This window comes from Hemiscyllium ocellatum, chromosome X (genome assembly GCF_020745735.1).
Source record: "Hemiscyllium ocellatum isolate sHemOce1 chromosome X, sHemOce1.pat.X.cur, whole genome shotgun sequence".
NCBI classification, from domain to species: Eukaryota; Metazoa; Chordata; class Chondrichthyes; order Orectolobiformes; family Hemiscylliidae; genus Hemiscyllium; species Hemiscyllium ocellatum.
Genome location: NC_083453.1, coordinates 11,967,242 through 11,991,376, shown reverse-complemented (window position 1 = coordinate 11,991,376; position 24,135 = coordinate 11,967,242). Strand labels below are relative to the sequence as shown.

General features: G+C 45.3%; 1 protein-coding gene across 1 annotated transcript in view; it reads right to left on the bottom strand.

The window, feature by feature from the left end:
- The window catches only part of LOC132805745 (STE20/SPS1-related proline-alanine-rich protein kinase-like), a 143,090-nt gene that overhangs the window by 4,597 nt on the left and 114,358 nt on the right, over positions 1 to 24,135 (bottom strand). The window contains exons 12-15 of the mRNA XM_060820972.1: positions 5,155 to 5,222; positions 4,607 to 4,659; positions 3,808 to 3,876; positions 3,654 to 3,718 (exon numbers count right to left, since the gene is read on the bottom strand). Coding sequence (XP_060676955.1) covers positions 3,654 to 3,718; positions 3,808 to 3,876; positions 4,607 to 4,659; positions 5,155 to 5,222 — 255 coding nt within the window. The remainder of the gene's footprint in view (positions 1 to 3,653; positions 3,719 to 3,807; positions 3,877 to 4,606; positions 4,660 to 5,154; positions 5,223 to 24,135) is intronic.

Below are 24,135 nucleotides of genomic sequence, written 5' to 3'. Positions count from 1 at the left end.
TAAGAAGAATCCAAAGAGATTCTGTAAGTGCTTTAAGGGCAAAGGAGTAACTAGGAAAAGAATAGGGCCCCTTAAAGATCAGTGTGGCCGCCTATCTGTGGAACCACAGGAGCTGGGTGAGATAATAAACAAATATTTCGTGTCAGTATTTACTGTGGAGAAGGACAATGGATGCGAGAGAATTTGGGAAAATAAATAATAATGTCTTGAAAAGAGTTCATATTACAGAGGAGTGGTGCTGAAGATCTTAAAATACCATAAAGACAGATAAATCCTTAGGACCTAATCAGTGTTTCCCAGCACTTTATGGGAAGCTAGGGAAGAAATTGCTGGGCCTCTTGCTGAAATATTTGTGTCATGGACTGCCATGGGTGACAGCCAGAAGACTGGAGGTTGGCTAATGTGGTGTCGTTATTTAAGAAAGGCTGTAAGGAAAAGCCAAGGAACTACAAACCGGTGAGCCTTATGTCAGTGGTGAACAAGTTGTTGGAGGGGACAGGATTTATATGCATTTGGAAAGGCGAGGGCTGATCAGGGACAGTCAACGTGACTTTGTGCATGGCAAACCATGCCTCATTAACATGACTGGGTTTTCTGAAGAGGTGACAAAGAAGATTGATGAAGGCAGAGTGGTAGACATTGTCTATGTGGACTCAAGCAAAGTATTCGACAAGGTTCCACATAGTAGACTGATTAGTAAAGTTAGACTTTAGGGGATCCAGGGGGAGCAAGCCAACTGGATACAAAATTGCCTTGAAGATAGGAGACACAGAGTGTGGTGGTGGAGGGTTGCTATTCAGACTGTAAGCCAGTGAAGTGCCACAAGGATTGGTGCTGGGTCCACTGCTTTTTGTCATTTATATAAATGATATGGATTGAACATAGGAGGCACAGTTAGTAAATTTGCAAATGACACCAAAACTGGTGGTGTGGTGGACAGTGAAGATTATCTCAGAGTACAGTGGAACCTTGATGAGGATGAGGAGTGGCAAATGGAGTTTAATTTAGATTAATGTGAGCTGCTGCATTTTGGAAAAGCAAATCAGGTTAGGACTTACACACTTAATGGTAAGCTCCTGGGAGTGTTGCTGAACAGAGAGACCTGGGGTGCAGGTGCATATTTTCTTGAAAGTCGAGTTGCAGGTAGACAGAATGGTGAAGGAAATGTTTGGTACGCTTTGCTTTATTGGTCAGAACATTGAGCAGAGGAGTTGGGATGTCATGTTTCGGCTGTACAGGACATTGGTGAGACCACTTGTACATTCTACAAAGAAGGATGTAGTTAAAAGAGAGTGCAGAAAAGAGTTACAAGGTTCTTGCCAGGACTGAAAGGGTTGAGTGATAAAAGAGAGGCTGAGTAAGCTGATGTTTTTTTCCCCTGGAGTGTCAGAGGCTGAGAGGTGTCCTTTATAAAGGTTTATAAAATCATGAGGGGCATGGATAGGGCGAATAGCCAAGGTCTTTTTTCCTAGGGTGGGTGAGTCCAAAACTACAGGACATAGGTTTAAGATGAGAGGGGAAGGATTTAAACAGACTCGAGGGGTAATTTTTTTGACAGAGGGTGGTGCGTGTATGGAACAAACTGCTAGAGCAAATAGTGGAGGCAGCATTTAAAAGGCATCTGGATGGGTATATGAATAGGAAGGGTTTAGCGGGATAACGGGCCAAATGCTAGCAAATAGGACTAGGTCAGATTGGGATGTTTGGTCAGCACAGACGAGTTGCACCAAGGAGTCTATTTCCATGCTATATGACTCCATGACTCTGCAACATAAGTAATAGGAGCAAGAGTCGACCTTTTTGTCCCTTGAACTTGATCATTCAGTAAGATCATGGCTGATATGCTTATGGCCTTAATCCACATTTTCCTGCCCATTCTCCATTTCCCTTAACCTCACTATATTTCTAAAATCTAACTCAGCCATCGGTATACTCAATGACCTAGCTTCCACTGCTCTCTGGGAGTAGAGAATTCCACAAGATTCATAATCCTGAAAAAGAAATTCCTCCCATCTCAATCTTAAATGGGAGACTCCTTATTTTTAAACTGTGCCTCATTTTCACCTCTCCCACACTGGAAACAATTTTTAGTGTCTATCCTGTCAAGCCCCCTCAGAATCTTTAAATTTCAATATGATCACATCTCATCTAAATTTCAGTAAAATCTCCCTCAACAATGCCTACAAAGTTGGAGCGAGTCTTCACTATTTTTGTTTTCCATTCCTCATCCCCTTTGCTATGAAGAATAGCATTCAAGTTGCCAACTGGACCTGCACATTCACTTTTGTGATGCATGTACAAGGACACCCAGATCCCTCTGTACTGCGGCAGTCTGCAGTCTCTCTCCAGTTAAATCATATCCTACTTTTCTATTCTCATTGCTAAATATTTACCCACTCTCTTATTCTATCTAAATCCGTTTGCAAGATCCTTTGTATCTTCCTCACAACTTGATTTCCTATCCATCGGCAAATTTGGCTACAAATCACTCAGACACTTCATTCAAGATATTAATATATGTTGTAATAGTTTGTCAATCTGAAAATTAAACACATAATCCAACTCTGTTTTCTGTTACTCTGACAATCCTGCTTTCTTGCCATATCCTCAAAGAACTAGGATAAATTTATCAAGCACTATTTCCTTTTCATAAATCCATTTAGACTCTGACTGACTACGTCCTGCTACTACTTCCTTAATTATGGATTCTAGCATTTTCCCAATAATGGATATTTGGCTAACTGACCTATAGTTTCCTGCTTTATGTCTCCCTTCTTGATCCTTGGTCTGTGTTGGCTTAGATGAATGAGGTGTTCATTAGCCACAAGAAGAGGAGGAAATAAGTGCCCACTTATATCAAGAAGCATTCCTAGATCAGTTGTAGCAATTAAATTATACAGCACAATGAACCTCTCCCTCCTCTGCCCAACAGCACATCTTGACCCTAAGCTCAGAAAAGTACCTACATCATATCAAAATCATGCTTCTTCCCCATTCCCACATCAGCTAGCTGTGACTCCCCAGTGAGATTGTGAAACGTTGTCTTGTGTCTCAGGCTGCCTGCAGACTGGATTGAGAGGAAGTGAGGACTGCACATGCTGGAGAGTCAGAAGCGGAAAGTGTGGCACTGGAAAAGCACAGCAGGTCAGTCAGCATCTGAGAAGCAGGAGAGTCTACATTTCGGGCATAAGCCCTTCAACAGGAATGATGCAGACAGGATTAAGGCTGCCTGATCATCCCAGTTCTGATCCTCCCAGCCAGTCAGTAGCCTCTCATTCCAATTAAGGTGTCCCTATCAAGGTGATGGTAAAAGGGCTTTCTATCAATACAGGCTGCAAGAAGCCCATTAACACTTATGGACAACATTACATTCAAGCAATATCTTGTTTATACAGTACTTTTAACAAAATAAATTGCCCCAGATCGCCCCACAAAGTGGACGGCAACCAGACACCAAAACATTTGTGAGCCAAGGTAAATGAGCAAATGAATGGAAATTAATTATCCAATTCTAAAATGATAAACCTATCAAAGAGTTAGGAAAAACAATCAGCTGTCACAAATTCATGAACTTTCATGCAACTACCTGTGTACAGTTCTTTAAATATTTGAACATCTGAGAAGTTTGTAGAGAGCGCGTTGGGTTCTCTTACCAGTCTGAATGTGAGGCTCCTGTTTGAATGAGGATCATCTATTAGTCTCTGCAGGTTGTTGGCTACTAATGAAACAACAGAAAAGGAGGTTGTCAGGGTAGGTAAAAGGACATTGTATCAGCCAACATTTGAATATGACAGTGCTGCAACTTACCAACCATCATGTCAAACTCGTCTACCAAACCAGCAGAGACGAGCTCCTGAGAAACACCAACCGCAGAGTCTAAGGGTCATATATTTAAAATCAGTTTTGTGTGGAATTAGTATAATCATAGAATCTCTACAGTGCAGAAAGAGGCAGTTCAGCCCATTGAGTCTGCACTGACTCTCCAAAGAGCATCCCACTCAGACCCACCACCTTACCCTATCTCTATAACCCTACATTTCCCATGGCTAATCCACCTAGCCTGCACATCCCTGAACACTATGGGCTATTTAGCATGGCCAATTCACTTAACCTGCACATCTTTGGACTGTGGGACAAAACCAGAGCTCCCAGGGGGAGCCCCTGCAGACACGAGGAGAATGTCTGTGTGGACTTTGCACAGTCGTCCAAAACTGGAATAGAATCCAGGTCCCTGGCATTGTGAGGCAGCCGTGCTAACCACTGAGTCACCGTGCTGCCCCTTATCATTAATACTGATCAGGGCGACACAGTCTGATCTTAAACTTAACAGTCAATAAATGTACTCTTCTTGTCCATGTTTATTATAGTGCAGAACACCCACTGCAGCTTTTTAAAGATACAGTTGCCCTCCTTTACTCTCAACTAATTGGTTAGTCATCCATTTCCAGTTGGATTTCAGGACACATGTCCCATTTCTAACCAAGACAATATAAAGGGTGACTTGGGTTTGGTCTCTGCCATTTTATAACCAACCACTAAAATCTCAATGACTTGGAAGTCTAATGTTATGATAGATCAGAATTTAATAAGTATCATCCAAACTTACCCCTTCCTGGAGTGAACTCAAATCTGATATCATTTAACTCCCTTCGTAAATTCCTGTGTAAACATTAAAACAGTTAATACAGAAATTGTGACACAGCACCTGGATTACCTTCTCCAGTTCTAAAATTATTTTTTACTAATGGAAAACTTTGAGTTATGAAAATCTGCCCCTCCCCCACTCAGTCTCATTTTCCAATTTCCTATCAGTGCTGCCCACCCTTAGATGAACATTTCCGCAGTACCTCATCTAAGAGGACTGGGTTGTCTAGCCCTTCACAGTCACCAATCTCTCTCCATGACAGTAACTCTGATAGCAGCCTCTCTCCCAGTAACTAAAATCAGGAGTAGTTCCTTTTCAGGATGCCTTGTTTAGTTGCTTTATTGGACGTCTTTGCAGGGATGCTTTAGCTAAGCATGTTTGCTACTTGTACTGATCTGAAGTGCACAGTGACCAGATCACCTATTATCAGCACAGCTTACTTCATTCAAATGGTCAGTGTGTACAAAAAAACTTTCCACAAGATTTAGTTGAGGTTGAATTCTCCTTACCGTAGTCGCAGGACTAGATGGACAGAACTATCTTCATTACTTAGATGAGATGGACTTTCTGATTGTTCCTGTCAAAAGCATAAATGTTAAAGAGAGTTGGAATAATATTAAATGCCTTTGTCAAATCCTAAGCTTCAGAGAGGGCCGCTCTGCTAGCTTCTACAAGTTACTAAAGACAGTTTGGAAAATCATTGCAACAATGTCCCATTTGGCTCACCATGTAAGGGCACTTATCTTTTGGCAATGTTCTGAATCCCAAAAAAGATAATTGAAAACAACATGGGATTGGTAACAAAATCTCTGAACCCGACACCATCAATTACACCCCAGAAAGATGTCATCGTTTTATTATCATTAATGATCACTAATCCATAGGTTCACACAACAGGTCCTTAGTGTCGGATTTATCTTTATATCCCCAGTTATATTGTCGCATTTCTCCAGAGGCACAAGCTTGTTAACAATAACAGCATGGTATAAAATGTATTGTGAATATGTCAGGGTCCTGAGGGACTACAGCTGATCTCATGTTAGCAGGATTGCCGTAAGATATGGAAGGCTCTGGGTCTTCACCATTGTTATCCCAACAAATTGTTTTAAGTATTATTTGTACTTTTCAGTTAACATTAGTATGGGATTTGACAGACATATACGTTTGTTCTGTTTGCCTCTGGCTGCTGTGAAGTGCATCTGAAATAAATCTGGAGTCATTGCTGGAAAGTGTATCTATATTTAATAGTAGGGTCTTTATCTCTTTTGTGATTGTAAGATGTTGATACCTTTGTTGGAGTCACTCTTCAATTTCCTGCCTTTGTCCCCCATTGTTCATGCATGGAGCTTGAAGGTTGATGTGAGAGACGAAAGAGCTACAGATGCTGGAATCCAAGGTCGACAGGCAGGAGGCTGGAAGAACATAGCAAGCCAGGCAGCATCAGGAAGTGGAGAAGTTGACGTTTCAAAACATTGACTTCTCCACCTCCTGATGCTGCCTGGCTTGCTATGTTCTTCCAGCCTCCTGCTTGTCAACCTTGAAAGTTAATGTTGGCAGGCTACCTAACATAGGAACAGGAGTAGGCCATTCAACCCATTGAGCCTGCTCCTCCATTTAATACAATCATGGCCTGATCAAATATTTCAACGTCTTTTATCCACACTCTCTCCATACCCATTTTTGCCACTGGTAATCAAAACTTGTCAACCTACACTTTAAGCATACTCAAAGACTGAGCTCCCACAGCTTTCTCAGATAGAAAATTCCAAAGATTCACAACTTTCAGTTATAGAATTACTCCTCATCCCAGTCTTAAATGCCACCCTCCTTATTTTAACTTGTGCCCCCTGGTTCTAGACTCCCCACGCAGGCATTTAACCGGTCTATCCCTTCATGTATTTTGTAGATTTCAATGAGAACACTTCTAATTTTCCAAAACTCTAGCGATTATAAGCTCGGTTTGCCTAATCTCTCTTCATAGACCAATCCTGCCACCTTGGGACAATTCTGGTAAATCTTGGTTGCACTCCATCTATGGCAATAATATTCCTTGAGATAAAGAGACCAGAATTGCACACAGTCCTCAAGCTCCTATGCAATTTAAAGCAAGATGTCACTCCTGGTATACTCAAATCCTCTTACAGTGAAGACTAACATTCCATTAACCTTTGTAATAGCTTGCTACACCTGCATGTTAACCTTAAGTGACTTATGAACAAGGACACCTAGGTCCCTTTGCACATCTACACTTTCCAACCTCCTAACCATTTAAGAAATATTCTACACATCTATTTCTCCTACCAGCGTGGACAATGTTATATTTTTTCCACATTATATTATACTTGACAATTTGTTTGTTCAATCACTAAGCCTGTAAAATCCTCTTCACAACACACATTCCTGTCTAGCTTTGTGCCCCTGCAAATATTACATTAGATCTCCATGTCCAAATCATTGGGGCCCAAGAACACATTTTTGAGATACCCCACTAGTCATTCTGCCAAAGCAAGAATAACCCACTCATTCCTACTCTGTTTTCTATTTTTTAAATAATCATTAATCAATGCCAGTACATTACTTCCTGTGCCACATCCTTTAATTTTGCTAACCAACCTCCTGTTGGGGGGGGGTCTGATCAAAAGCCTTCTTAAAATCCAAATATACTACATCCATTAACTCTCCTTTATCAACTTTATTAGTGACATCCTCAAAAACCTCCAAATGGACCAAACCGGATTTTCAATCAAATCAAATCAAATCTAATACTGATTATACCCAACAAAATCATTTTTCTCCATGTGTCCATTTATCATGTCCTTTATGATAGATTCGAGCATTTTCCCTACTTCTGATGGAAAGCTGATAGGTCTGGAGTTCCCTTGCTCCTTTTTTTAAAAAAAATGGTGGGAATACAACATACAAGGTTCCAATCTGCAGGAATCATTCCAGAATCTAAAGCATTTTGGAAAATGATTATCAATTCAGCCCCATTAATTTATCTCGTATAACCTTCATACTAATACAATTTTCCATCAACTCCTTATTCTCCTTCATTATTTGAATCTCTAATTCTGGGAGATTTCTGGCAGTGAAGAGTGTCACCTCCTAGTCCCAATTCAGTTCTCACCCAACATCCACGCTTTCAACAATTGTCAAAACACCACTGATGACTAAGCTTCCAGCCCATAACAGAAGTGTTCAAATTAGTTATATACTCCAGTTGACCATATAGACCTGGGACCTGTCTAGACTGTTGAGGGTAACTTTACTGATGAGGCATCAGGGTGCCAATTGAATGTCTTTTGAATGAGATGCAGTGATCTTCTCTTTGCTGAACTCAGGAAGTGGTATAACCTTTGTGCATGACTCTGGAAGTGGAGGGTATGCAATGTATAACATTGATGATTTTAGCAAAACTTCCTCGTAAAAAAATAGTTCCAGAGGTAGACCTGGGTGGGAAGAAAATGCAGTTAAACCCGAGGTTTCAATGTCCTACCAGCCCTTGCCCCACTTGCTGGCAACGTGACAAACTGTCTTTTAAAGTGGTTCACCTGAACGTTTTTGAGATCACGATGCAACTGAACGAAAGAGTCACTCATCTGATACAGAGTTTAAACCCTCCCAGCACTCCAACCTCACTCACCTTGAAAGTAAAGCTATAGCATGGTTTCCAGTCAACAAATGTGGAAGTTCAAGGTGAACAACAGCTATAAAACTGGGACAGAGGGTCAGCATTAAAGTATCGAGACTACTTTTGTTTGATTCATCCAACAGCACTCCCTCCAGACCCAGGATATCCTTCCTCAGATAAAAAGACCAAAAATGCACGCCATACTTTAGGTGTGGTCTCACCAAAGCACTGGACAATTGCAGCAAGACATCCCTGTTCATATACTCAAATCCTCTTGCAATGAAGGCCATTTATCCTCTTCACCACCTGCTGTACCTGCAGGCTTACATTCAGCAACTGGTGAATGAGGACACCCAGGTCTTGTTGCACCTCCTTTTTTCCTAAACTATCACCATGCAGATAATAATTTTCTTTCCTGTTTTTGCTACCAAAGTGGATAAATTCACATGTATACACATTATACTTCACCTGTCAGGTATCCAGCAACACTGATAGAGTGATAGAGTCATAGAGATATACAGCATAGGAACAGACCCTACGGTCCAACCCCTCCATGCCGACCAGATATCCCAATCCATTCTAGCCACACCTGCCAACACCCGGCCCATATCCCTCCAAACCATTCCTATTCATATACCCATCCAAATGCCTTTTAAATGTTGCAATTGTACCAGCCTCCACCACTTCCTCTGGCAGCTCATTCCATACACATACCACCCTCTGCGTGAAAAAGTTGCCACTTACATCCCTTTTATATCTTTCCCCTCTTACCCTAAACCTATGCCCTCTAGTTCTGGACTCCCCCACCCCAGGGAAAAGTCTTTTGTCTATTTACCCTATCCATGCCCCTCATAATTTTGTAAACCTCCATAAAGTCACCTCTCAGCCTCCGCCACTCCAGGGAAAACAGCCCCAGCCTGTTCAGCCTCTCCCTATAGCTCAAATCCTCCAACCCTGGCAATATCCTTGTAAATCTTTTCACAACATCTTTCCGACAGGAAGGAGACCAGAACTGCACGCAATATTCCAACAGTGGCCTAACCAATGTCCTGTACAGGCGCAACATGACCTCCCAACTCCTGTACTCAATACTCTGACCAATAAAGGAAAGCATACAAAACGCCTTCTTCACTATCCTATCTACCTGCGACTCCACTTTCAAGGAGCTATGAACCTGCACTCTAAGGTCTCTTTGTTCAGCAACACTCCCTAGGACCTTGCCATTAAGTGTATAAGTCCTGCTAAGATTTGCTTTCCCAAAATGCAGCAACTCGCATTTATCTGAATTAAACTCCATCTGCCATTTCTCAGCCCATTGGCCCATCTGATCAAGATCCTGTTGTAATCTGAGGTAACCACCTTAGCTGTTCACTACATCTACAATGTTGGTGTCATCTGCAAACTTACCAACTATTCCTCTTATGCTCACATCCAAATCATTTACGTAAATGACAAAAAGACCTAGCACCGATCCTTGTGGCACTCTACTGGTCACAGGCCTCCAGTCTGATTAAACAACCCTCCACCACCACCCTCTGTCTTCTACTTTTGAGCCAGTTCTGTATCCAAATGACTAGTTCTTCCTGTATTCCATGAGATCTAACCTTGCTAATCAGTCTCCCATGGGGAACCTTATTGATGTCCATATAGATCACATCTACCATTCTGCTCTCATCAATTCTCTTTGTTATTTCTTCAAAATCTCAATCAAGTTTGTGAGACATGATTTTCCACACACAAAGCCATGTTGACTATCCCTAATCAGTCCTTGCCTTTCCAAATACACAGACATCCTGTCCCTCAGGATTCCCTCCAACAACTTGCCCACCACCGAGGTCAGGTTCACTGGTCTATACTTCCCTGGCCTGTCTTTACCGCCCTTCTTAAACAGTTGCACCACGTTAGCCAACCTCCAGTCTTCCGGCACCTCACCTGTGACTATTGATGATACAAATATCTCAACAAGAGGCCCAGCAATCACTTCTCTAGCTTCCCACAGTGTTCTCGGGTACACCTGATCAGGTCCTGGGGATTTATTCACCTTTATGCATTTCAAGACATCCAGCATTTCCTCCTCTGTAAATCTGGACATTTTGCAAGGTGTCACTAACTATTTTGCAACTTTGTATATCTTCCATATCCTTTTCCACAGTAGATACTGATGCAAAATACTCATTTAGTATCTCCCCCATTTTCTGTGGCTCCACACAAAGGCCACCTTGCTGATCTTTGAGGCACCCTATTCTCTCCCTAGTTACCCTTTTGTCCCTAATGTATTTGCAAAAACCTTTTGAATTCTCCTGAACTCTATCTGTCAAAGCTATCTCATGTCCCCTTTTTGCCCTCCTGATTTCCCTCTTAAGTATACTCCTACTGCCTTTATACTTTTCTAAGGATTCACTCGATCTATCCTGTCTATATCTTACATATGCTTCTTTCTTTTTCTTAACTAAACCCTTAATTTCTTTAGTTATCCAGCATTCCCTACATCTACCAGCCTTTCCTTTCACACTGACAGGAATATACTTTCTCTGTAATCTCATTTCTGAAAGTTTCCCATTTTCCAGCCGTCCCTTTACCTGCCAACATCTGCCCCCAATCAGCTTTTGAAAATTTAGAACTTCAACTTTTACATCTGGTCTACCCTTTTCCACCACTATTTTAAATCGAATAGAATATGGTCATTGGCCCCAAAGTGCTTCCCCACTGACACCTCAGTCACCTGCCCTGCCTTATTTCCCAAGAGTAAGTAAAGTTTTGCACCTTCTCTAGTAGGTACATCCACAGAATGAATCAGAACATTTTCTTGTACACACTTAACAAATTCCTCTCTATCTAAACCCTTAACACTACGGCAGTCCCAGTCTATGTTCGGAAAGTTAAAATCCCCTCCCATAATCACCCTATTATTCTTACATATGGCTGAGATCTCTTTACAAGTTTGTTTCTCAATTTCCCCCTGACTATTAGGGGGTCTATAATACAATCCCAAAAGGTGATCATCCCTTCCTTATTTCTCAGTTCCACCCAAATAACTTCCCTGGATGTATTTCCAGAAATATCCTCCCTCAGCACAGCTATAAAGCTATCCCTTATCAAAAATGCCACTCCCCCTCCTCTCTTGCCTCCCTTTCTATCCTTCCTGTAGCATTTGTATCCTGGAACCTTAAGCTGCCAGTCCTGCCCATCCTTGAGCCATGTTTCTGTAATTGCTATTATATCCCAGTCTCATGTTCCTAACCATGCCCTGAGTTCATCTGCCTTCCCTGTTAGGCCCCTTGCATTGAAATAAACGCAGTTTAATTTATTTGTCCTACCTTGTCCCTGCCTGCCCTGACTGTTTGACTCGCTTCTGTTTTCAACTGTACCAGTCTCAGATTGATCTCTTTCCTCACTATCTCCCTGGATCCCACCACCCCACCTTACTAGTTTAAATCCTCCCGAGCAGTTCTTGCAAATTTCCCTGCCAGTATATTAGTCTCCTTCTAATTTAGGTGCAATCCAACCTTCTTGTACAGGTCACTTCTACCCCAAAAGAGATTCCAATGATCCAAAAATGTGAATCCTTCTCCCATACACCAGCTCCTCAGCCATGCATTCATCTGCTCTATCCTCCTATTCCTGCCCTCACTAGCTCGTAGCACTGGGAGTAATCCAGATATTATTGCTTTCGAGGACATCCTTTTTAAATTTCTGCCTAACTCTCTGTAATCTCCCTTCAGAATCTCAACATTTTCCTTTCCAATGTCATTGGTTCCAATGTGGACAATGACCTCCTGCTGGCCCCTCTCCCCCATGAGAACATTCTGCACCCTCTCTGAGACATCCTTGATCCTGTCAACAGGGAAGCAACACACCATTCTGATTTTTCGCTGCTGGCCACAGAAACGTCTGTGTGTACCTTGGACTAGAGAGTCCCCTAACGCAGTTGATCTTTTGGAACCCGACGTACCTCACATTGCATTAGAGCTAGTCTCAATACCAGAAACTTGGCTGATGAGCCATTACTCCCCAGACCTAGAATACAGTAAAATGCTGTCCCTACTATCTGCCGCGAGAGTTCACCGTAGTCTACATACCACCTCATGCGGATGTGAAGAATGCCCTGGACAAAATTTACACTCTAGAGACAAAATTCCGTGAGGCCTTTTTCATCGTGGCCAGTGAATTCAACTGAGCCAACCTCAAGAGGATGCTGCCAAAGTACCACCAACACATCTCCTGTCCCACCAGAGGACTGAACATCCTGGACCACTGCTACACAACCAACAAAGACCCCCACCACTCAGATCATAATGCTGTGTTCTTCTTTCCAGCTTATGCTGAAATGGGAGGATCCTCCACAAAAACTACAATGCTGGTCCAAGGCAGTGGAAGACTGGCTCTGGGACTGCTCGGAATCAGTGGACTGAAACATATTCAAGTAGTCAGCGGAAAACCTAGACGAGTATGACACTACCGTCACAGACTTCATTAGCAAATGCATGGAGGTCTGTGTACCAAAGAGGTCAATCCGAGCGTTCCCCAATCAGAAACCTTGGATAAACCGGGAAATCCACACCTTACTGAAGACCAGGCACACAGCATTCAAAGTCGGACGACCCAGACCTATACAGAAAATCCTGAGATGACCTCCACAAAGCCATCAGGGATGCCAAGAGGCATACTGGACCGAGTTAGAGGCCCAAACCAACCACACAGAAACCCATTGCCTGTGGTAAGGCCTAACTAACATAACGGGATACAAAATGAAGCAGAGCAAGATAGCGGGCAAAGACACATCCCTCCCTAATGTGCTCAACACTTTCTATGCCCGGTTCGAGCAGAATGCCAGTGGCATGGTGCCACCTGCCCCGACAGTCTTGGACATACCTGTGCCCACACTCACTGCTGTTAACGTCAGTTTGGTCAGCCTAGGAGTCAATGCAGGGAAAGTGACTGGCCTGGACACAGTCTCCGGCTGTGCACTTAGAGCCTCTACAGACCAGATTAGAGTGGTGCTGGAAAAGCACATCAGGTCAGGTAGCATCCCAGGAGCAGGAAAATCGATGTTTTGGGCAAAAGCCCTTCATCAGGAATAGAGGCAGAGTGTCTGCAGAGTGGAGAGATAAATGAGAGGGGGGTGGGGGTGGGGAGAATGTAGCATAGAGTACAATAGGTGAATGGGGTGGGGATGAAGGTGATAGGTCGAGGAGAAGGGTGGAATGGATAGGTGGAAAAGAAGATAGGGCAGGTAGGACAGGTCATGGGGACGATGCTGAGCTAGAAGGTTGGAACTGGGGTGAGGTGGGGGAAGGGGAAATGAGGAAACTGTTGAAGTCCACATTGATGCCCTGGGGTTGAAGTGTTCCGAGGCGGAAGATGAAGCGTTCTTCCTCCAGGCGTCTGGTGGTGAGGGAGCGGCGGTGAAGGAGGCCCAGGACCTGCATGTCCTCGGCAGAGTGGGAGGGGGAGTTGAAATGTTGGGCCACAGGGCAGTGTGGTTGATTGGTGCGGGTATCCCGGAGATGTTCCCTAAAGCGCTCTGCGAGAGGCGTCCAGTCTCCCCAGTGTAGAGGATACCACATCGGGAGCAATGGATACAATAAATGATATTAGTGGATGTGCAGGTAAAACTTTGATGGATGTGGAAGGCTCCTTTAGGGCCTTGGATAGAGGTGAGGGAGGAGGTGTGGGCGTAGGTTTTGCAATTCCTGCGGTGGCAGGGGAAGATGCCAGGAAGGGAGGGTGGGTTGTTGGTGGGGGGGGGGGACATGGATCTGACCAGGTAGTCACAGAGGTAATGGTCTTTGCGGAAAGCAAAGCAGGGGTGGGGAGGGAATTATATCCCTGGTGGGTGGGATCCATTTGTCCTATACGGACCAACTGGCAGAGATAGTCACTGACATGTTCGACCTCTCCCTCTGCAAGCCAAAGTCCCCACCTATTTCAAGAAGGCCATTATCATCCCAGTACCTAAGAAAGCACATGCAACATGCCCTAATGACTACTGTCCAGTGGCTCTGACCACCAAAAATCATGAAGTGCTTCAAGAGGCTGGTCATGGCCCACATCAGTTCTAGTCTCCCAGCCTGCCTCGATCCCCTATAATTTAGGTAAAAACAATGACTGCAGATGCTGGAAACCAAATTCTGGATTAGTGGTGCTGGAAGAGCACAGCAGTTCCGGCAGCATCCGAGGAACAGGAAAATCGACGTTTTGGGCAAAAGCCCTTCATCAGGAATACAGGCAGAGAGCCTGAAGCGTGGAGAGATAAATGAGAGGAGGTTGGGGGTGGGGAGAAAGTAGCATAGAGTACAATAATTGAGTGGGGAGGGGGATGGAGGTGACAGGTCAGGGAGGAGGGTGGGGAAAGGTAGCAAAGAGTACAATGGGTGAATGGGGATGGGGATGGAGGTGATAGGTCAGGGAGGAGGGTGGAGGATAGGTGGAAAAGAAGATAGGCAGGTAGGACAAGTCATGGGGACAGTGCTGAGCTGGAAGTTTGGAACTGGGGTGAGGTGTGGGAAGGGGAAATGAGGAAACTGTTGAAGTCCACATTGATGCCCTGGGGTTGAAGTGTTCTGAGGTGGAAGATGAGGCGTTCTTCCTCCAAGCGTCGGGTGGTGAGGGAGCGGCGGTGAAGGAGACCCAGGACCTCCATGTCCTCGGTAGAGTGGGAAGGGGAGTTGAAATGTTGGGCCACGGGGCGGTGTGGTTGCTTGGTGCGGGTGTCCTGGAGATGTTCCCTAAAGCGCTCTGCTAGGAGGCATCCAGTCTCCCCAATGTAGAGGAGACCGCATCGGGAGCAACGGATACAATAAATGATATTGGTGGATGTGCAGGTAAAACTTTGATGGATGTGGAAGGCTCCTTTAGGGCCTTGGATGGAGGTGAGGGAAGAGGTGTGGGCACAGGTTTTACAGTTCCTGAAGTGGCAGGGGAAAGTGCCAGGATGGGAGGGCGGGCATGGATCTGACCAGGTAGTCACAGAGGGAACGGTCTTTGCGGAAGGCGGAAAGGGGTGGGGAGGGAAATATATCCCTGGTGGTGGGGTCTGTTTGGAGGTGGCGGAAATGTCGGCGGATGATTTGATTTATGCGAAGGATTGTAGGGTGGAAGGTGAGCACCAGGGGCGTTCTGTCCTTGTTACGGTTGGAGGGGTGGGGTCTGAGGGCGGAGGTGCGGGATGTGGACAAGATGTGTTGGAGGGCATCTTTAACCACGTGGGAAGGGAAATTGCGGTCTCTAAAGAAGGAGGCCATCTGGTGTGTTCTGTGGTGGAACTGGTCCTCCTGGGAGCAGATACGGCGGAGGCGGAGGAATTGGGAATACGGAATGGCATTTTTGCAGGAGGTAGGGTGGGAAGAGGTGTAATCCAGGTATTTGTGGGAGTCAGTGGGTCTGTAAAAAAATGTTGGTGTCAAGTTGATCGTCATTAATGGAGATGGAGAGGTCCAGGAAGGGGAGGGAGGTGTCAGAGATGGTCCAGGTAAATTTTAAGGTCAGGGTGGAATGTGTTGGTGAAATTGATGAATTGCTCAACCTCCTCGCGGGAGCATGAGGTGGCGCCAATGCAGTCATCAATGTAGCGGAGGAAGAGGTGGGGAGTGGTGCTGGTGTAATTACAGAAGATGGACTGTTCTACGTAGCCAACAAAGAGACAGGCATAGCTGGGGCCCATAAGTGTGCCCATGGCTACCCCTTTGGTCTGGAGGAAGTGGGAGGATTCGAAGGAGAAATTGTTAAGGGTGAGGACCAGTTCGGCAAAACGGATGAGAGTGTCGGTGGAAGGGTACTGTTGGGGACGTCGGGAGAGGAAGAAACGGAGGGCTTGGAGGCCCTGGTCATGGCGGATGGAGGTGTAGAGGGACTGGATATCCATGGTGAAGATGAGGCGTTGGTGGCCGGGGAAACGGAAGCCTTGGAAGAGGTGGAGGTCATGATAGTGTCTTGAACGTATGTGGGGAGTTCCTGGACTAGGGGGATAGGACAGTGTCGAGGTAGGTAGAGATAAGTTCAGTGGGGCAGGAACATGCTGAGACAATGGGTCGGCCAGGGTGGTCAGGCTTGTGGATCTTGGGAAGGAGGTAGAGCCAGGCAGTGCGGGGTTCCCGGACGATGAGATTGGAAGCTGTGGGTGGGAGATCTCCTGAGGTATGGTCTGGGAGATGATGGTTTGGTGATGGGGTGTGGGGTCATGGTCGAGGGGGTAGTAGTAGGAGGTGTCCTCGAGTTGGCGTCTGACTTCGGTGTAGAGGTCAGTGCGCCAGATTATCACTGCGCCCCTTTATCTGCTGGCTTGATGGTGAGGTCGGGATTGGACAGAGGGATTGGAGGGCTGCGCGTCGTGAGGGTGAGAGGTTAGAGTGGGGGAGGGGAGTAGACAGATTGAGGTGGTTAATGTCCCAGCGGCAGTTGGAAATGAAGAGGTCGAGGGCAGGTAATAGGCCAGCGCTGGGTGTCCAGGTGAATGCAGTGTGTTGGAGGTGGGTGAAGGGGTCCTCGGAAGATGGTCAGGAGTCTTGATTGTAAAAGTAAGCTCGGAGGCGGAGGCGGCAGAAGAAGTGTTCGACGTCACGGCGTGTATTAAGTTCATTGATGCGTGGGTGGAGGGGGATGAAGACTGATCGTTCGTCCTCAGTGAGGGGGAGGTCTGGAGGGATGGTGAAAACTCGGCAGGGTTGGGAGCTGGGATCTGGTGTGGGTACGGAACTGGAAGTGGGGGCGGAGCCTGTAACTGGAGTGGGTGTGGTGGGGGAATGGGGGTAGAGTCATGAGCAGGGGTGGTGTTCCCATCCAGTGTTCTGGATGGTGACAGTGGGATCTGTGGGGGGCATGTCAGCAGAATACAGGTTCTTAGTCAGGTGGAGGAACAGAGGGATCTTGGGGTCTATGTACATAGATCTTTGAAAGTTGCCACTCAGGTGGATAGAGCTTGTAAGAAGGCCTATGGTGTATTAGCGTTCATTAGCAGAGAGATTGAATTCAAGAGTCGTGAAGTGATGTTGCAGCTGTACAGGACTTTGGTTAGGCCACATTTGGAGTACTGTGTGCAGTTCTGGTCGCCTCACTTTAGGAAAGATGTGGAAGCTTTGGAGAGGGTGCAGAGAAGATTTACCAGGATGTTGCCTGGAATGGAGAATAGGTCGTACGAGGATAGGTTGAGAGTTCGCGGCCTTTTCTCGTTGGAACGGCGAAGGATGAGGGGTGACTTGATAGAGGTTTCTAAGATGATCAGAGGAATATATAGAGTAGACAGTCAGAAACTTTTTCCCCGGGTACAACAGAATGTTACAAGGGGACATAAATTTAAGGTGAAGGGTGGAAGGTATAGGGGAGATGTCAGGGGTGGGTTCTTTACCCAGAGAGTGGTGGGGGCATGGAATGCGCTGCCCGTGGGAGTGGTAGAGTCAGAATCATTGGCGACCTTTAAGCGGCAATTGGATAGGTACATGGATGGGTGCTTAATTTAGGATAGATGTTCGGCACAACATCGTGGGCCGAAGGGCCTGTTCTGTGCTGTATTGTTCTATGTTCTATGTTCTATGAGTGGCGTTGGTGGGGGCAGAAGTCGTGGCAAACACGGCAGTAGGGGTGGCGGAAGTCACTGAGCGTGTGACATCAGCGATGATGTGAGGGGCGTCACATATGGTGCATGAGGAATTGTATGGGGCGGAAGTGGCTGTGGAAGCGGCCCTGATGGGGGCGGAAGTGACGTCATCAGTGTGGAGGTGGCAGCTGCACCAGCCGCATGGCTAATGGCATCCGAGCAGTTCCAGAAGCCGGGGGAATCTTCTGGAATGTTTGAGGAATGCTGGTTATGGAGGTGGATAGATAAAAGTTTGTTGTATCCGTTGCTCCCGACGAGGTCTCCTCTACATTGGGGAGACTGGACGCCTCCTAGCAGAGCGCTTTATGGAACATCTCTGGGACACCTGCACCAATCAACCACACCGCCCTGTGGCCCAACATTTCAACTCCCCCTCCCACTCTGCTGAGGACATGGAGGTCCTCGGTCTCCTTCACCACCGCTCCCTCAGCACCCGACGCTTGGAGGAAGAACGCCTCATCTTCCGCCTCGGAACACTTCAACCCCAGGGCATCAATGTGGACTTCAACAGTTTCCTCATTTCCCCTTCCCCCACCTCACCCTAGTTCCAAACTTGCAGCTCAGCACTGTCCCCATGACTTGTCCTGCCTATCTTCTTTTCCATCTATCCACTCCACCCTCCTCTCTGACCTATCACCTTCATCCCACCCCCATCCACCCATTGTACTGTTTGCTACCTTCCCCCACCCTCCTCCCTGATCTATCACCTCCATGCCCACCCCCACTCACCTATTGTACTCTATGCTACTTTCTCCCCACCCCCACCCTCCTCTCATTTATCTCTCCCGCTTCAGGCACTCTGCCTGTATTCATGATGAAGGGCTTTTGCCCGAAACGTCAATTTTCCTGCTCCTTGGATGCTGCCTGAACTGCTGTGCTTTCCCAGCACCACTAATCCGGATTCCCTATAATTTGCCTACTGACGCAACAGGTCCTCAGCAGACACCATTTTCCTTGCCTTATACTCATCCCTGGAACACCTGGACAAGAACGACACCTACATCAGACTCCTGTTCATTGACTACAGCTCTGTCTTCAACACCATGAAGCCCTCGAGGCTGACCTTAAAACTTAGACCTAGGTTTCAGCTCCACCCTCTGCAACTGGATCCTCAGCTTCCTGACCCACAGACCGCAATCAGTGAGGATAGACAACAGCATCTCCTCCATGATAACACTCAATACTGGAACCCCCCACCAAGGATGTGTTCTCAGCCCCCTACTGTACTCCCTCTACACCCACAACTGTGTTGCCAGTTTCAGAATGAACACCATCTCCAAGTTTGCTGATAACACCATCGTGGTAGGCTGGATATTAGACGACGATGAGTCAGAATATAGGAAGGAGATAGAGGGCTTGGTGACATGGTGCAATGAGAACAACCTGTCTCTGAATTAGATTAGATTAGATTATTTACAGTGTGGAAACAGGCCCTTCGGCCCAACAAGTCCACACCGACCCGCCGAAGCACAACCCACCCATACCCCTACATTTACCCCTTACCTAACTCTACGGGCAATTTAGCATGGCCAATTCACCTGACCCGCACATCTTTGGACTGTGGGAGGAAACCGGAGATGTGCGGGTCAGGTGAATTGGCCATGCTAAATTGCCCGTAGAGTTAGGTAAGGGGTAAATGTAGGGGTATGGGTGGGTTGAGCTTCGGCGGGTCGGTGTGGACTTGTTGGGCCGAAGGGCCTGTTTCCACACTGTAAGTAATCTAAGTAATCTAATCTAATCTTATGGTCACACTTCCCAAAGGGGCCTCGCACAGCTTGATTGCCAATTATTCACTTCTCATAACACAATATTCAGTCTAGGAGGCCCGTTCTCTATTTGGTTCCTCAACCTATTGATGCAGAATGCCATCCCGTACACACTTGGAACTCCTCCTCCAAGCTATTGTTATTTGATTTGCCCAATCTTTACGTATTCAAATCACCCATAACTACAGCTGTATTTTTGTTGTTTGCATCTCTAAATGTCCTGTTTAATGCCTTTCCCACATTACCACTATATACAACACCCTATAATTTTCTGCCCCTTGGTGTTTTAAAGCTCTAGGTTCCATTTACCAGAGTTAATATCCTTTCTCATATTTGCGTTAATGCCTTTTTAACCAGCAATGCCTCTCCACATTCATCTCCTTTTTGTCTGTCCTTTCTAAAATCGGAATACCCCTGGGATATTCAGTTCCCATCCCTAGTCACCCTGCAGCCATTTCTCCATAATCCCAATTATATTAAACCCATTCACATCTATGTCCGTGATTAGTTCAGGTCTGAGCTTGCTACTCCAGAGACCACAAGAATGGTCTGTTCCCTAGTTGGTTCTGCAACCTACTGATCCAGAAAACCATCCCATACACTTCAGAAATTCCTCCTCTAAAAGGTTTTGTTACTGATTTGATTTGACTAATCTAGATGTGGATTAACATCATCCATAACCACAGCTGTATTTTTGTTGTTTGCATCTCTAAATGTCCTGTTTAATGCCTTCCCCACATTACCACTACATCCAACACCCTATCATTTTCTGCCCCTTAGTGTTTTTAAGCTCAGACTACACTTCACCAGATCTAATATTCTCTCATGTCGGTGTTAATTCCTTTTGAACCAGCAATGCTATCCCCACCTTCATTTCTTTTTCATCTATCCAACCTAAAAATGGAATACCCCTGGGATATTCAGTTCCCATCCCTGGTCACCCTGCAACCACTTCTCCATAATCACAACTATATTAAACCCATTCATATCTATGTCAGTGATTAATTCATCCACTTTATTACGAATGTTCTGCACATTAAGACAAAGGCCTTAAGGCTGATCTTTTCAAACATTTAGTCCCATTCTCATTATTTTGCCACATGTGGCCCAGTTATCCTTGCCTTTTAATTCTTCGCCTAATCACTTTCTTATTTCCCATTCAGTCTTTTGTTTTTGTCCTGTTTCCTTCTCTTCTATCTCCTTGTATAGTTTCCAATCCCCCTGTCATTTCAGTTTAAACCCTCCCCAACCAACACTGGCATTTCCTTCCTAGGACATCAGTCCTGGTCCTGTCCAGGTGGAACCTATCCAATCTGTACTCAGCCATTCCCCCCCCTCCAGATCCAGTCCCAATATCTGAGGAAACTGAAACCCTCCCCCTTCACCATCTCTCCAGCCATTGATTGAACTGATATATCCAGCTACTTCTATTCTGACTGTGGCACAGGTAGCAACCCTGAGATCACTACCTTTGGAGGTCCTATTTTTTAAAAACCTGCTTCCTAAGTCCCTATATTCTGCTCTTAGGACCTCATTCCTTTTTGTTTTAAATCTATGCTGTTGGTATCAATGTGTAACATTACCATTGGCTGTTCACCCTCCCATCCAGAATGGTTTGTAACCACTCTGAGACAAAGTTGACCCTGGCACCTAGGAGGCAACATTCCATCCTGAAATATCTATCTATTCCTATTGCAATTTATCCCCCTATTTAATAGCCTTTCCATACTTATTCCTCCTCTACTATGCAGCAGAGCCAACTGCGCTGCACCAAACTTGGCTGTTGCTACTTTCCTCTGACAGGCATTTTCCCTGTTTGGTCCAAAATATAATATCTGTTTTGCAGTGGAATGGTCACAGGGGACTTCTGTACTGCCTGCTAAGTCCTCTTGCTCTTTCTGTTGATCATCCATTCCCTCCCTGCCTGTGAAGTCTTAGCCTCTGGAGTGACCACCTCATTCCTCTTCATCCAGTTTTAAATAGTCTACCTCTTATTGGGAGACTTATGCTGTCTAAACCTAGACTCACCAGGCAGGGAATTATCTATACCCTATGTAAGGATTCTGTAAGTTTCAATTAGATCACCTCTCATACTTCAAAATTCTAGGAAGTACAGACCTGGTTTGCTCAATCTCTGAGAATAAAATAATCCCACCATCTGATGGATTAATCTGGTGACCTCTATTGCATGCTCTCTATGGCAAGTACACTCTTTCTTAGACAAGGAGACCAAACCTGTACACAATACTCCAGGTGAAATGTCACTGAATCTCTATAGGAGTTACAGAAAGGCATCAGTACTCCAATCCTCTTGTGATGAAGGTCAACATACTGCTTGCCTTCTTAATTGTTTGCGACACCTGCATGACAGTTTTTAATTACTCATGAACAAGGACATCCAGATCCCTTTCGACATGCATATTCCCTAACTTCTCACCATTTAGGAAATGTTCTGAATTTCTGTTTTTTAACCTCCTATCAAAGTGGATAACTTTATTCCATCTGCCATGTTTTTGCCCATTTACCCAGCCTGTCTAAGTCTTCTTGAAGCTTCCGTGCAGCCTTCTCACAACTTGTATTCCCACCAAGTTTGATGTTATCTGCAAATTTGGAAATATTACAATTGATTCCCACAGCCAAGTCTTTTTATAAATTGCGAACAGCTGAGGACCTGGTTCTGACTTTTGCGGTACCCCACTAGTAGTCTGCCATCCTAAAAATGATCCATTTATCCCTACTCTCCCTACTTTGTCTTGTTGATCAATTCTCAACCCATAACTCCCCAATCCCAGTGCTCCATGTTTTTAAACTAACCTCTTGTGTGGAACTTTATCAAAAGCTTCCAGAAAACACTATTACACCACATCCACTGGTTCACCCTTATCTATTGTAGAAGTAAAATCCTTAAAAGAACTAAATTAAGTTTGTCAAATGTGATTTGCCTTTCATACCATTCTTTTGTAGGTATCATCTTTAGTTATCATCTGTTATAGCAAGAGAGTGGTACGTGTATGGAATGAACTACCAGAGCAAGTGTAGAGGATAGTACAATTGCAACATTTAAAAGGCAGGGTCTGGAGGGACATGGATTGGGTGCTAGCCGGTGGGACTAGATTGGGTTGGGATATCTGGTCGGCATGGACGAGTTGGATCGAAGTTGTGCTGTAGGACTCTAAGTTCTAGCATTTTCCCTCTGACTGACATCAAAGTAACAGGTTTGTAATTCCCCTTGCCTTGTTAGTGAAAATAACTGCTATGAATTATGTTGGCTGATGTTCAGATGCAATCAAAATGCACTGATTTATAATAACCATTATATACCAAAATAAATGTTTCGAGCAGAGCTAATGATTATACAATGTTCAGCACCATTCACGACTCCTCAGATACTGAAGCAACCATGTCCTGGACAATATTCAGGCTTGGGCTTTCAGGTGGCAAGTAACATTCACACCACACAAGTGTCAGACAATGACCATCTCCAACAAGAGAATTCAACGATCGCCCCTTGATATTTAATGTTGAATTCCCCACTATCAACATCCTGGACATTACCACTGACCAAAGCCTGAACTGAAACAGCCATATAAATATTGAGGCTACAATTCAATTTCAATAAATATCTGGATTAATAGCCGACTAATGACCATGAAACTCCTGTCAATTGTCAGGGAAAATTCCATCACTAACGTCCTCGTGGGCAGCACGGTGGCTCAGTGATTAATACTGCTGTCTCACAGTGCTAGGGACCTGGGTTCAATTCCAGCCTTGGGTGATTGTGCAAACTCCACACAGACATCCTCCCTGTATCTGTGTGGATTTCTACTTGGTGCCCCAATTTCCTTCCATAGCCCAAAGATGTGCAGATTAGCTGGATTGACTGTTCTAGATTGCCTATAGTGTCCAGGGATGTGCAGCCTAGGTGGGTTTGCCATGGGAAATGCCGAGTTATGGGCATATGGTGGGGGTTTGGGTGAGATTCTCTTCGAAGGGTCAGTGCAGACCCGATGGGCCAAATGATCTCTTTCTGCACTGTAGGGACTCTACGAGGCCTTTCCGGGAAGGAAATCTGCCATCTTGATCTGGCTGACATGTTAATCCAAATTTGCAGCAATGTGGTTGACTCTTAACTTCCCTCCGAAATGGCCAAGCAAACCACTCAGTTTCAATCACAAGGAAGTCTCAACAAAGAAATGACACCAGACAGACCATCTGGCACCAGAAAAGACAATGGCAGAAACAGCCCTGTCAACCCTGCAAAGTCCTTCTTACTAACATCTGGGGGCTAGTACTAAAATTGGGACAGCTGTTTCATAAATCAAACAACAGCCTGACATAATCATACTCACGGAATCATACCTTACAATGTCCCAGACACCTCCAACACTATTCCAAGATGGGTCCTGTCCCACCAGCAGGACAGACCCAGCAGAGGTGCTGGCCTGTGAGTCCTCAACATTGACGCTGGATCCCATGAAGTCTCATGGCATCCGACAAAGGA